A 15,809-nucleotide genomic window follows, 5' to 3' on the forward strand; every position below is an offset into this window, starting at 1 on the left:
ACTGCAGATCATTCTGATCCAGGGTTTTCTTTTAGTGTCTCCCATGGAAAAAGAAGTAGCAGATTCCATTCGTGCAAATAACAGAAGATAAGTAGTACGACTTGTTCACAAACAAATTTTCCACTCGAGTTTCAGTTGTCTGCATGCATGTGAATTAACATCTTTATTTCTGTAACTAGAAAAATCTCCTGGTAACAGCAGTGGGGCCTTAGGCTTACCCCTGAGCATTCAGAGTCATAATATGGTCATATTAAAAAAGGGAAGTTCTGCAGCAAGACAGTTCAGCTTAAAAACATCCCCATTCTCTGATCACAACTTAAAATTGGTACAGGTTAATAGTACACTAAAGTATAATTTATTTGTTATTAATAAATATACTAGGCTTCCATGCAGGTTTTTGTTTTTTGTTTTTTGTTCTTTTTTTCTTTGAGACGGAGTCTCACTCTGTCGCCCAGGCTGGAGTCAGCTCACTGCAAGCTCCGCCTCCCGGATTCATGCCATTCTCCTGCCTCAGCCTCCCAAGTAGCTGGGACTATAGGCACCCGCCACGATGCCTGGCTAATTTTTTGTATTTTTAGTAGAGACGGGATTTCACCATGTTAACCCTGATGGGCTCGATCTCCTGACTTTGTGATCCGCCAGCCTCGACCTCCCAAAGTGCTGGGATTACAGGCATGAGCCACCGCGCCTGGCCCCCATGCAGGTTTTCTTTTTTTTTTTTTTTCCTGAGACGGAGTCTGGCTCTGTTGCCCAGGCTGGAGTGCAGTGGCCGGATCTCAGCTCACTGCAAGCCCCGCCTCCCGGGTTCACGCCATTCTCCTGCCTCAGCCTCCCGAGTAGCTGGGACTACAGGCGCCCGCCACCTCGCCCGGCTAATTTTTTTTGTATTTTAGTAGAGACGGGGTTTCACCGTGTTAGCCAGGATGGTCTCGATCTCCTGAACTCGTGATCCGCCCGTCTCGGCCTCCCAAAGTGCTGGGACTACAGGCTTGAGCCACCGCGCCTGGCCCATGCAGGTTTTTAAAAAATTGTTTATTTGTTTCATTAAAAGGACAATGACTCTAACCCTATAAATTATTTTATAAATAACTTTTACATATGAGACACTACAAGTATAATTAAATAAATATCTGAAACATGTTTAAAATAAGTTAAACCAGTACTGAAACTGACACCTAATAATTAAGATGCTCAACGGTCATCTAAATAGATCTCTTTAATTTACTGAAGATAAAGCTTGTCTGAAGATGCTATGGTCTAAATGTCTGTGTCCTCCCAGAATTCATACGTTGAAACCTAATCCTCAATCATGTTTAATATCTGTTTTTCACAGAAGAATAGAAGCTCCATGAGGATAGGAATCATATTTGTTCCCACTGTTGTGTGCTCAGTGTTCAGATTGTGTCTGGAACATGCTAGATGTTCAATAAATATTTGTTAAATGAACATTCAAGTACTAATGGGGAGAATTTACACAGCCCCCCTTCTCTGCCTGTAGAAATGTAAAGTTGAAGACACATCGTCAATGTGTTAGTATTAGGGGGTAGGGCCTTTGAGAGGTTATTAGGTCATGAGGGTGGAGCCCTATTGAGTGGAATTAATGCCCTTATAAGGGGCCGATGAGACCAGTTCTTCCCATCTACTATGTGGGGACACAGCAAGAAGGTACCATCTTTGAGCCAGAAATTTGGCCCTTACCAGACACCAGATATGTTGGTGCCTTAATCTTGGACTTTACAACCTCCAAAACTGTGAGAAATAAGTTTCTGTTGTTTATAAGCTATCCAGTTTATGATATTTTGTTATAGTAGCTGAAATAATAGACTGAGAAGGCAACATTTAGTGATTTTAAAAATTATATGTTTTTATACATGGACACTTTAAAAAGACTAAATTCTAAATGTAATCTTTAGAATTTTTTTTTTTTTTTGGAGACAGAGTCTCACTCTGTCACCCAGGCTAGAGTGCAGTGGCACAATCTCAGCTCACTGCAACCCCTACCTCCTGGTTTCAAGCAATTCTCCTGCCTCAGCCTCCCAAGTAGCTGGGATTACAGGTGCACGCCACCACACCTGGCTAATTTTGTTTGTTTGTTTTTAGTAGAGATGGGATTTTACCAGGTTGGCCAGGCTGGTCTCAAACTCCTGGGCTTAGCAATTCACCTGCCTCGGCCTCCCAAAGTGATGGGATTACAGGTGTGAGCCACCACCATGCCCAGCCTATCTTTAGAATTTTTAAATATTGGCTTGAACTATATAGTTTTTATTTTTTTTAACTGCACGGAATAAATTAAAAGGGTTATCCTGCATTATGATGCTTTGTTCAAATACAGAAATGATACATTATATGGCAATAATTTTTTTCAAGTTCAAATTAATCTGCTCAAATTAGTATTTATAGCATAAAAGTTAAAGATCAGATTGTAATTCTACAGAAGGACTGTGGAGATAATAATACATATGGAGGTTTTTATTCCTTAATGGCATAGATTAGTAATTTGGGTAGAAAAGAAAAGACAAACTTAAAAAAAATAGTGCCTCTAGGTTTTTTTGCTTGTTTTTTTGGTTTTTTTTTGGAGACTGAGTCTCGCTCTGTCACCCAGGCTGAAGTGCAGTGATGTGATCTTGGCTTACTGCAACCTCCGCCTACCAGGCTCCACGGGTACTCCCACCTCAGTCTCTGAAGTAGCTGGGACTACAGGCATGCGCTACCACACCCTGCTATTCTTTTTTTTTTCTTCCCTTTTTTTTAGTAGAAACCGGGTTTCACCGTGTTGCTCAGGCTGGTCTTAAACTCCTGACCTCAAGCTATCTGCCCGCCTCAGCCTCCCAAAGTGCTGAGATTACAGGCGTGAGCCACTACGCCTGGACCTCTAGTTTTTAAATGAGTACTATTTGTCAAGGAAATGGAAAAAAGAAAAATAACCTCTTGTTAGAATCATTAAAATTCTTTTACAAGAGGCGCTATCAAAAATTGTAAAGTTGTCATAATTTAAGGTGTATTTCCTGCCAGCAATATACTTGCCAAATTTGATAATTTAAAGGAACAGTTAATAGGATGTTAATTTTGAAATTATAGTAAACAATTGCGGAAAGCAATGATTATATAATGTTGGCATATTCATATTTTTTATAGTACGGCTGACCCTCCATATGCACAGGTTCCACATCCACAGATTCAGTCAACTGCAGATAAAAAATGTAATTAGGCTTACAATGGTTGCATCTGTAGTAAACATGTACAGACTGTTTTTCTTCTTATTTTTCCCTAAACAATACAGTATAACAACTATTTACATAGCATTTACATTGTATTAGGCATTATAAGTATCTAAAGATGATTAAAGTATATGGGAGAATGTGCATAGGTTATATGCAAATACTACACCATTTTATTTATTTATTATTTATTTATTTATTTTGAGACAGAGTCTCGCTCTGTTGCTCAGGCTGGAGTGCAGTGGCACGATCTTGGCTCACAGCAACCTCTGCCTCCCAGATTCAAGTGATTCTCCTGCCTCAGCCTCCTAAGTAGCTGATTACAGGCACCTGCCACCACACCCAACTAATTTTTTGTATTTTTCAGGAGAGAGGCGTTTCGCCATGTTGGCCTAGCTGGTCTTGAACTACTGACCTCCGGTGATCCACCTGCCTTGACCTCCCAAAGTACTGGGATTACAGGCATGAGCTACCACGCCTGGCCTACACCATTTTATATAAGGGACTTGAGTATCCTCAGATTTTGGGATCTTCAGGAGTCCTGGAACCACTCCCCTTAGATACCGAAGGATGACTATATTATATTCATTATCAGAACTTTAATTTGGTTTTCTTTTTTTCCTAAGTCAGCTTCCTATGTGTTTTACATACATGTAAAATCACAGACCCTGAGCATGTAGTGGGAACACATCTTGTCACATTTTACAGAAGAGACAACTGAGGCTCACAGAGGTTGCCTCTGTTAACTTGCCCAAGGTCACCCAGCTAAAAACTAATGAATATGGGGCTAGAATATGATTCCATGTAGGGTTCTCCCCTTCATAATTTAGGTCTTAGGGGAATGTGAGGGTGAGGACAAATGCTCAATTTCTTTATATCTTTCCTGTTGGAGAGTGTTTGCATTAATAGCAGGAGGACTCTGTTCAGGACTCCTTTGAAGAAATCTGTAAAACAAGTACTCATCCCGGAATTCATACTCGTTGGTAATATGTTGGATGACTCCCCCTTGTACCAGTCTGTCTCCGTATATCACAGCTTCACCACGGTCGGAGGCAAGGCCGACTTCAATTAGCCAGTTCACCAGGTCACAGCCGCAGAAAGTTCCAGCAGAAGTTGTTGCACCACACCTGTGTCAAAGGAATGATTCACCCATATGTTCTGTAAATCTGGTATCAGCACTGCATGATAGAGGACAAGCAAGAAAAAAATAGAAGGAAACAAGGAAAGACAGCGTGATAGTTAAAAGCATGGCAGGAAGGAAACTGTTCTGAATAGAAAGGGTTTGTTAACTCTCCTGAACCTAGAAAGACCCACTGGAGAAAAAGAAAATATGCCAGTAATGCTTGTGAAAACAGAAATGCTTAAACAATACCAAAAGAAGTCATGGATAATATAAATGCACTTACAAAGAAATACTCTTTTTATAGTAGCCTGTTATCAGATCTGTCCTGTAATAGCTGAATATGATATATTTTATAATTTATACTTTTAGTTATACTAAGTAATTTGTTTCAGGAACACTACATATTTTTCACAAGCTCTTAAGAAGTGATTATTTTCACTAAACTATTCAAATCAAACTTTATTTTTAGCTCCATATACATCATGTATACATATGCACTCCATACATCATAGTGCCCCACAAGTAGCCTTTCTTCTTGCCCTCAGCAGGCAAGACAATCCTACTGATATGTTTGCCAGAAATTTGCTTCAATAGGAAGCAACGAAAGAGTAAGTGAGATCTAACTGGCTACAAATCTAAGATTTTAAAAATGTGCTTTGTGAATCTACTTCTTGAGTATTTAAAAATCTGTCTTCCTGATGCAAATATGGGATGTCTTAAGTAGGTACAAATAAACAAAGGATAGAGAAATACAGGGAAAAAAATCCAATTACACGAGAGCTGTACATTTCACACAAATGCACCATAGTTAGACAACATGAATCTGTCCACAAGCATCATTCAGGCTACAAAACCTAAAGTGCTTGACATGGGAAATGGTAGATAAAGATCAATGTAAAAGGAGAAATAGGTGACAAAACAAATTTAAAAACATTTCACCATAAATGAATATTCATTAGAGTTTATATAAGAATTAGAAAAAAAGGTTAATACTCATGAAAAGTTTTCTCAAATACATAAAATTACATTATTTTAACATCAGTATTTCATTTAGAGATAAGTTATCTTAATTTAGGCCTTGCAACTAGAAACACCACATAAACAAAAACCTGGATATTATACTCTGTTAGCCTTCTTTTTGCTTGTAGATTTTTTATGTATCGCCTAACATCTTTTTTCTTTTCTTTTTTTCTTTTTTTTTTTGAGACCAAGTTTCACTCTTGTTGCCCAGGCTGGAGTGCAATGGCGCGATGTCAGCTCACTGCAACCTCCGTCTCCCGGGTTCAAGTGATTCTCTTGCCTCAGCCTCCCGAGTAGATGGGCTTACAGGCATGTGCCACCACGCCTGGCTAATTTTGTCTTTTTAGTAGAGACAGCGTTTCTCCATGTTGGTCAGGCTGGTCTTGAACTCCTGACCTCAGGTGATCTGCCCGCCTCAGCCTCCCAAAGTGCTGGGATTACAGGCGTGAGCCACCGTGCCCGGCCTATAGTCTAACACCTTCTATTCCAGACACCAACAGAATATTTATTTCCTGATGACTGTGATGAGGCAGCTATAATAACAGCCCATGGCTGGGTGTGGTGGCTCACGCCTGTAATCCCAGCACTTTTTTTGGGAGGCCGAGGTGGGCAGATCACTTGAGCTCAGGAGTTTGAGACCAGCCTGGCCAACATGGCAAAACTCCATCTCCACTAAAAATACACAAAAAATTAGCTGGGTATGGTGGCGCACACCTGTAGTTCCAGCTTCTCAGAAGGCTGAGGTGTGAGAATCACCTGAGCCCAGGAGACTGGGGCTGCAGTGAACTGAGATTGCGCCACTGCACTCCAGCCTGGGCAACAAGAGTGAACCTTCATCTCAAAAAAACAAAAAACCAGCCCATGGAGCTGTGCAAAGTCGCAGAGAATGTGACACTGTAGAACCTGGAAAGGGGCAGGGAACAGGCCGGCACGTTCCCAGCTGGTGTCCATCCAGCCAAATGGGACTGAGGCAGACTGGAAGCCCTGCAAATTGCAAAAGCTATGCTTCCTTCCCAAGAGTTGGCAATCACACTGGGCCTCAAAGAGCTAACATGGAGTTCTCTTTTTTAATTTTAAAAAAGCAGGGTTTTTTTAAATGTTTTTTGTTTGTTTGTTTGTTTGTTTTGTGGGTTTTTGTTTGTTTTTGAGACAGTCTTGCTCTGTTGCCCAGACCGGAGTACAGTGGTGTGATCTCGGTTCACTGCAACCTCCACCTCCCAGATTCAAGCGATTCTTGTGCTGCAGCCTCCTGAATAGCTGGGATTACAGGCGCATGCCACCACGCCCAGCTAGTTTCTGTATTTTTAGTAGAGACAGGGTTTCACCATGTTGGCCAGGCTGGTCTTGAACTCCTGACCTCAGGTGATCCTCCCACCTTGGCCTCCCAAAGTGCTGGGATTACAGGCATAAGCCAGCACCCTGGCCCTAAAAGCAGTTTTAAATTGTTGAAACTATTCATAGATGGCACTTTGAAATAATTGTGCTCAGAAGGGTGAAAAACTAACTTTTCTTCATAGTTTACCATTGCCAGAAAGTGGGCTATGCCCATCACAGACATTCTGTCATCTAACTCAACAATCTCAAGAATTAGGTATTTTAAAGAAGAGGAAAACTAAAATTTAGAGAATTGAACTTGCCCAATGTCACACAGCCAACAAGCAGCAGTTCAGGAGCTGAGTTCTAGTATTAGTCCACATCCACTGCGGGCCCTTTTCCATTCTCTGTACCAGGCTACCTTCTGATTATAATTATATATATGTTAAATTGGCATAATAAATGTAAATAAATTATCCTCCATACAAATTTTCATACATTTCATATTCAGTTGTAGACATAAAAGTATTTGGTTCTTTATATTTTGTTTTGTTTTCCCTTTTATGACAACCAGAAATACTGTATAGTATTTATTCAAAGTTCATAATTTCCTGCTATATACTTCATTTATAAAAAAAATTTTTTTCCTCATCCAAAATTAAAAGAGAATCTGTTATATACTTCATACCTTAAGGATTCGAATAATAAATATTATGTCACAGACTAAAGGTTAGAACTTGAAGCGAAACATAAGCAACAAAATTAAGAGGCAGAAATTTCATTTTCATTTTCTTGACAAATGTGTTTGTCAAGAAATGCTGAGGTGGGAATATAATATCACTTCTAAATCCAATGTATCTCAAAGTTTTGTGAGAGACACTACTGGCCAACTTGAAATGAGGGTTAATATTCTATGACATTTTGGTTCATTCTAAACTAAAGTGTTCACATTTTATATGGCAATCAGAAGTTATATGACATTTTAAAAATATTAAAGTCAACATAGGCCAGGCACAGTGGCTCACGCCTGTAATCCCAGCACTTTGGGAGGCCGAGGCAGGTTGATCACGAGGTCAGGAGATCGAGACGATCCTGGCTAACATGGTGAAACCCCATCTCTGCTAAAAATACAAAAAAATTAGCCAGGTGTGGTGGTGGGTGCTTGTAGTCCTAGCTACTCAGGAGGCTGAGGCAGGAGAATGGCGTGAACCTGGGAGGCAGAGTTTGCAGTGAGCGGAGATCGCGCCACTGCACTTCAGCCTGGGCGATGGAGCGAGACTCCGTCTCAAAAAAAAAAAAAAAAAAGAAATCAACGTAATATGACTCTTTTATATGCCATTTCTGAAACTATAAAGTGACCCATAATTCCTTTAACTTTTACATGCATATGTAAAAATAATCATGTAATCAGTCACGACCACCTCATTTAGCCCGTTACAATCCAAAATTAATCATTTAAAATATAATTGTGTAGAACTGTACTGGCAGTTTGCTTACCTTCTTTCTTTGACAATGTTTCGGATACAGAGGTCACGGTGATAATGGATAAATTGTTGACAGGTCATTTTTATTTCCTCTGAAACAGGAGAATCCCTGTTTTCTGCTGTTTCTTTATTGTTCCATAGGAATTCAAGTCTGAAAATCAAATTTAAGGCCATTTTTAAGTGAAGAAAAGCACTGAGAGAGAACTCTTCCTGCTTTATCACCCCATCAAAATGGCTGTTCCAAAGCTGTCGATCACCAAAGCTGTCATCTACAACACCCAGACATCTTTAGTCTCAGAAGCAAAAACATTCTACATTCCAGACATCCTTAGTCTCAGAAGCAAAAATTCTACATTCAGTTTCCTATTCAAAGCATACTGGGGTGGAAGACTTAATCATTTTATAAACCCTCCAGACATGTTTGACCCATTTCAGGTTCTACTAATAAATATTCCTTACTCTACATTCTACTGTTTTGAAATGCAGAGATAAATTAGAGATCAAATATTTTGTTTAATCGCTTTTCTATTTTAGTACCACAGAGACAAATACCAGAGTACTCCAAAAACAGTTTTGTTTCAGCCAGTCTAGACAATAGAATTGTTGATTGTTTTACCCAGTCAGCATTATGAAGCTGATAACTAAGTTCAATGACTTTCCAATTATGCTTTTCTTCTTTCATGAAATGATTATGAACCTAGCAACTACATCTTGATGATAATGATAAAGATGAAGAAGAAAGAACCATTACAATTTACTGGGCACTTTTCATAGATCTGGTAGGATACTTTTCTTTAGCACTCCCAGTTTCCATAAATTTCAACTTTGAAAACACAAGAAGTACAAAGATTTGCCCCCACCTCTTCCTCCTACCCCCACATTGGAGTATTACTACTTGTTATTTCTCATAAAGAAATCCCTGATCTTAATTCAAAGAAACCCTTCAATAAGCTGATAAAAACCCAACAATTTAGAAAGAAAACTTGAGTTTTCTGTAAGCTGTCAGTTTGATAAAAAGAGAAATTGTGTTGTCAAAGGAGACAATCAAATATAGACCATGGGGGTACACCACCTACTACTTCCATTTCCAAAGACATTTTCAAGTTTCGTTTAACTTTATGTAGTTAATAGCATAGACAGAAATCAATGTCCATCAATTCTTGTTAAAGTGCAAATGCATGCCGGATTTATAATAGTTCCTCCAAATTTTTTTTGCAATTGTTTATAACCTTTGTGTGGCATTTAGTGGTGTCCTAGCAGTTACTAAAAGTTTAAAAACATCAGTATCTTAATATGTGTGTGTGTGTGTGTGTGTGTGTGTGTGAGAGAGAGTGAGACAGGGTCTTGCTCTGTCACCCAGGCTGGAGTGCAGTGGCACAATCTTGGCTCACTGCAACCTCTGCCTCCCAGGTTCAAGCCATCCTCCTGCCTCAACCTCCTGAGCAGCTGGGACTACAGAAGCATGCTACCACACCTGGCTAATTTTTTTTTTTTGTAGAGACTAGGTTTCACCATGTTGCCCAGGCTGGTCTCAAACTCCTGAGTTCAAGCAATCTGCCCACCCCGACCTCCCAAAGCACTGTGATTACAGGCAGCCACCATGCATGGCCCCACATCAGTATCTTAATATAATGGCTTTGTCATCACATTTACAGATACAGATTTATTTCAAAACTTAATTTACCTTCTTTTGAAAGGGAGGATGATTAAATGTTTATCTAATCCAAAGATTCCAAAGGAAATAAATCCCTAGGGAAGAAAACAAAGTTATTTTTTTCAGAATTCAACAATAACATTTTAAAACAGAGAAGTTAAGGGAGTCAACACATTTAGTGTTTGAGGAGGCAAACCTATAGTGACGAGAGCAACATTTTAAGTGAAACACACAAAGCAGGCCCTTCAAAGGCAGGTGTGATACTTTGCTGCCTTTTCCCAATCATTCTATCCTACTCATTATGAGGGGTGATACAAACCAGGGCTGAGCAGCCGCATTTACATGATAGTAAAATGAAAACATTTAAGGGCATATATGTCTTTGTTTCCCCTTTATAAAAAGAAAATATTTCCCACTGTGCATAAGTAGTTATTATTTTTCCATGACCTCACAAATTATATAATTAACAAGTGTTGCAGTATCTAATAATAACGTAATAATTGAACAGAATTTATGTAAAGTGAAACTGGCTAGTGGTTAGGGGAAGAGTTTGAAGAATTTGTGAGTGACAAGGCAAACGCCTAGCACCAGGTATCAGCCACAGGTTAGGACAAGTTAAGACTCTTTTTGAGAGGCAGGGAGTTGGGAGCTGCCACTTGTGGCACACTGGGATAAGGATCTGAGTGCAAGTTGGTGGAAGTAGAATGGAGAATGCAGAAGGACCCAAATTTCTTCATCCGCCATACTATAAACAGCCAGAAGGGAATGATCTTACCACACCACCTCCCCAAGAGGAAAATGGGATGGGAATGGGGTTTGTGTCTGTCTTGCTCCATTGAACCACTTCAGCCTTAAGCTGTGGGGCAGCATTTTAAATGCAACATTCCTGGCATTAGCTGCTGTTGATGACACAGCCCCATGGGATGAAGCACATCCCGGTCCCAGTTCTGGATAGCTCAGCTTAGAATGGGCTTCCTAAATGCAAAATGCTAAGTCAGAACATGATTTTTCAACTCAGTATTTTATAGATCTTAGACAGAAAATCAGATCTTAAACAGTATCACAAAGTGAGATATCAAGTAGGATGCTCATGTCTGTCTGTAATAAACGGATAAAGGTCATTTGTCTCTATGGGCATAGCCATTTTTGCTCCCATCACAATGGCCAAACTGTAAATATTGTAAGAAATTAGGAAAAACTTACAGCGGCATCTATTGACAAATGTTAACTAATTCATATGGCAAATTATTTTCGATTTAATAGGCAAACTCAGTGATTTCAAATGAGTGTGTTTTTTTGTTTTTTGACCTGATACTCAATCTGTGGACTAATATTCTCTAATGAAAAAGTTAAGGGCTGGGCGCAGTGGCTCATGCCTGTAATCCCAGCACTTCGGGAGGCCAAGGCAGGTGGATCACTTGAGGTCGGGAGTTCAAGACTAGCCTGACCAACTGGAGAAACCCCGTCTCTACTAAAAATACAAAATTAGCCGGGTGTGGTAGTGCTTGCCTGTAATCCCAGCTACTTGGGAGGCTGAGGCAGGTGAATCACTTGAACCGGGGAGGCAGAGGTTTTGGTGAGCTGAGATTGCACCATTGCAACAAGAGCAAAGCTCCATCTCAAAAAAAAAAAAAAAAAAATTTAAGGCGCTAAATTAAAGGTTCAGGGAAAGTAAGTTATTTTCCCAAAGTGACTTTTTTTTTTTTTTTTGAGACAGTCTCATCTCACTCTGTCACCCAGGCTGGAGTGCAGTGGCACAATCTCAGCTCACTGCAACCTCTACCTCCTGGGTTCAAGTGATTCTTGTGCCTCAGTCTCTGCAGTAGCTTGGATTACAGGCATGGACTACCAGGTCTGGCTAATTTTTTTGTATTTTTTGTAGAGACGGGCTTTCACCATGTTGGCTAGGCTGATTTTGAACTCCTGGCCTCAAGTGACCCACCCACATTGCCCTCCCAAAGTGCTGGTATTACAGGTGTGAGCCAATGAGCCCGGTCCCATGGTGACTTATTAAGATCACACCAAAGTTACTACCTGGTATTTTTCTGGTAAAAGCACTCAGTGTACCTTCTGATGACTTGAACCAGTACAATAATTCATCTCTACTAGAAGACAAGCAGCAGCTGTCAGCTGCCATGCATACCAGCAGCTGGCAAACAAACTAAATACTTTTTATGTGAAAGAAAACAACATCCTAATCCACTCCCCACTTCCCCCTGCCCCCTACCAATCAACCTATCTAGGAAAACAAAAACCCCTCAAAGTTTTCCATAAATAAATACCTGGCCAAAGTTAAACACGGCACAGAAAAACTGTAACTCAACATAAAGTCTTCCAGGCTCTTGGTTGAATAACCACCATAAACAACTGGAAAGATTCTGTAAAGGAAGGAGGAAAGAGTATTTCAAAATCAAGCAAGCTAATAATTCCTCTCTATCCATAGCATAGTACAATAACTTACCTACTGAATAATTACAGGGAAAAAGACTAGAGGGAAAAACACTGAGAGGCTTTATCTTTTCAACAAGAAAGTTTCAACCTCTCCTCTTGACAGATGTCATTCAAACAGTTATCTATTCTGATCAGATTTGAAGCAAGACGACATGAGCCATAATACAGAAGCTTACATAATGTATCAAGATTGCCAACTAGCCTAAGACAGGCCTGATTTTAAATTTAGTTCTACACAATGAAAACAATTACATCACTAAGCAATTCTTGGCAGCATTTCTTATTTTTTTATTTTTGTTCTTAAACAGCACTTAACATGGTACTGGCTGATATCAAACTATCTCACAAGCATCCCAGCATGCAAAGGGTTCCTTCACAGGTTATCTGGTCCATCTCCTACCTCTAGACGAGTTACACTTGAACCATCTCAAAGAATTATATAATAAGAACTGATAATTCACAGATAGGACATTTAGTAATCAAAGAAATGCATGTAGTCTAAAAATAAAATACTGTATTTTACTTTTCTCAATTTTGTAAGCATCTATTATATGAAGTGGTTATGTTATTTTGATAATTGAAAATTATTTTTAAAAGTTTATCTGAGGAATATGTTCTAAGAGGTTTTTCAGTTTTCTTTTTTTTCCGGCGGACACTGAGGTTTCATGTTCTGAGAGATTAATGTAGGCATTTATCCACTTTGGTCAGTCAGGTATGTTAGGAATAAGTGGCCCTGTGTACATTATTGAAATAGCTGCTTTTGGGCTGGGCGTGGTGGTTCACGCCTGTAATCCCAGTACTTTGGGAGGCCAAGGAGGGTGGATCACCTGAAGTAAGGAGTTCAAGACCAGCCTGACCACTAATATGATGAAACCCCCTTCCCTACTACAGATACAAAAATTAGCCAGGCATGGTGGCATGCGCCTGTAATCCCAGCTACTCAGGAGGCTGAGGCAGGAGAATCACATGAATCCAGGAGGCGGAGGTTGCAGTGAGCCGAGATCGTGCCACTATACTCCAGCCTGGGCGACAGAGCGAGACTCCGTCTCAAAAAAAAAAAAAAAAAAGCTGCTTTTACCAAATTCTAGGTTCAGAGCATAGAATGAATAAATTATTCTAAGCAGAATAAGCTATTGGAGCACTTAGGCCTCGGAGTAATGTGAATGATTCATCTCTTCCCCTCACACCCCCAAATATTTAGTTCAAGATTCAAATTCAGGTGACCTAGCTACCACACTTCTGGAAAGCAGCAACTAAGTTTTTCCCAGATGCCTGAATAAAACTTTTGCCAAAAATTTAAAGAAATGGGCCCAAAACAAAACCAGAAAAAAAAATTACAGCAAACAGGCCAATGATGAGAAGTAAACACAGCAACACATGTCGGGTCAGCTGCTGGTCTCCACTCTGTAGATACTGCTCTTCTTCCTGGGCTAATATGCAGCTCTGGGAGTTACAGCGACTCACACAATGATCGTCTATAAAATAGTAAGCACAACAATTTGTAATCAGAGCTTTTTATCTAAATGCATTTTATCTAAATGCATTTTAAATTTGTAATGACTTCCTAAGAGAAACAACAGAAAAGCACATTCAGCTAAGAATCAGTATATTATTTTAGATGAAATTGGAAGAAAGCTCCTTCATGTTGTTTTAGAAGAATTCTAGCTGAAATGTTTTTATCTCAAAAAAACATAAGTAGAATACAATAGTTCCCTTTTACACTATTCAACAATGTTATATATATAATTATCTAACATCAATGATATAATTTGACCTTTAAAAATTATACATAATTTGGCCGGGTATGGTGGCTCATGCCTATAATCCCAGCACTTTGGGAGGCCAAGGCAGGTGGATTACAGGAGTTCAAGACCAGCCTGGCCAACACGGTGAAACCTCGTCTCTACTAAAAATACAAAAATTAAACTGGTGTGGTGGCGTGCACCTGTAGTCCCAGCTACTTGGAAGGCTGAGGCAGGAGAATCGCTTGAACCTGGGAGGCAGAGGTTGTGGTGAGCCAAGACTGTGCCACAGAGTAAGACGCTGTCTCAAAAAAAGAAATAATAATAAAATAAAATAAAAATTATATATAATTTTTATATAATTAATATAATTAAGTATAAATTATATAATTTTTATTTTATATATTAGTTGCATAAATAATATATAAAAATTATATATAATTATATAAAATATATTTATATATTACATGTTATAAATGTATATTATATATAATTATATATTATAATCATATAAATTTATAATTACATATGTAATTTGTATATATTATTTATATAAATTACAAATTAATATATAAGCATATGTAAATAAAAATTATATAATTATATTTATAATTTACACATATAAGTTATATATTAAATATCTAATATATATTAGATATTATATATATACTAAGTGAATTAACACAGGAACAGAAAACCAAGTACTGCATGTGCTCACTTATAAGTGGGAACTAAACTTCAGATACTCATGGACATAAAGATGGCAACAATAGAAACTGGGGACTACTAGAGGTGAGGAGGAAGGGAGGGGGACAAGGGTTGAAAAAGTATATAATATATATTATATTTTTATTTTTATATTGTATATATTGAAATTATACACATATGATTTTAAAGGCCAAATAAATAACTGAAGTTTTATCACTGATAAATCTATATGTTAGTCACGAATACCCTATTTTGGCTAACTGTAAAACAAATTACTATTATCTCTTACCTCTCGTTAAAGAGTTTACAATTAGCCTTAACCCCTGCCTTTCACCATATACAAAAATTAACTCAAGATGGACTAAAGATTTAAATGTAATGTCTCGGCCGGGCATGGTGGCGCATGCCTATAATTTCAGCAATTTGGGAGGCTGAGGTGGGCAGATCATTTGAAGTCAGGAGTTCAAGACCAGCCTGACCAACATAGTGAAACCCCGTCTCTACTAAAAATATAAAAATTAGCCAGGCATGGTGGCAGGCGCCTGTAATCCCAGCTACTTGGGAGGCTGAAGCAAGGGAATCACTTGAACCTGGGAGGCAGAGGTTACAGTGAGCCAACATCGTGCCACGACACTCCAGCCTGGGCAACAAAGTAAGACTGTGTCTTAAAAAAAAGAGAGAGAGAAAAAAGTAATGCCTCAAACTGTAAGAATCCTAGAAGAAAACCTAGGAAACACCATTCTGGACATTGGCCTTCAGGAAGAATTTATGACTCAGTCCTCAAAAGCAATTGTAACAAAAACACTACACTGGGAAGTTTTAAGGTAAAAACAAAAAAAAAAAACAAAAATTGGCAAGTGGGACCTAATTAAACTAAAGAGCTTCTGCACAGCAGAGGAAACTATGAACAGAGTAAACAGACGACCTACAGAATGAGAGAAAATATTCGCACACTATGCATCTAAAAAGGCCTAGTATCCAGAATCTATAAGGAACTTAAATAATCAAACAAACTAAATACAAATAACTCCATTAAAAAATGGGCAAAAGACATGAACAGATACTTCTCAAAAACATAAAAGCAGCCAACAAACA

At 38.8% G+C, this 15,809-nt stretch overlaps 1 protein-coding gene across 5 annotated transcripts in view; it reads right to left on the reverse strand.

Annotated features, from left to right (window-relative positions):
• Positions 1-2,099: 2,099 nt before the first annotated feature.
• The window catches only part of GPR155 (G protein-coupled receptor 155), a 49,415-nt gene continuing 35,705 nt past the window's right edge, over positions 2,100-15,809 (reverse strand). Inside the window, exons 14-18 of one of the 5 annotated variants that reach the window (XM_021923726.2) lie at positions 13,603-13,739; positions 12,096-12,191; positions 9,844-9,908; positions 8,173-8,310; positions 2,100-4,345 (exon numbers count right to left, since the gene is read on the reverse strand). In XM_021923726.2, coding sequence (XP_021779418.2) covers positions 4,045-4,345; positions 8,173-8,310; positions 9,844-9,908; positions 12,096-12,191; positions 13,603-13,739 — 737 coding nt within the window. In that variant the 3' untranslated portion in view covers positions 2,100-4,044. Of the gene's footprint in view, positions 4,397-8,172; positions 8,311-9,843; positions 9,909-12,095; positions 12,192-13,602; positions 13,740-15,809 lie in introns of all 5 variants that reach the window. The other 4 variants (XM_003907630.5, XM_003907629.4, XM_017946666.3 and 1 more) reach the window with 4 other exon arrangements.

The sequence above is a fragment of the Papio anubis genome, chromosome 10 (genome assembly GCF_008728515.1).
Source record: "Papio anubis isolate 15944 chromosome 10, Panubis1.0, whole genome shotgun sequence".
Taxonomy (NCBI): Eukaryota; Metazoa; Chordata; class Mammalia; order Primates; family Cercopithecidae; genus Papio; species Papio anubis.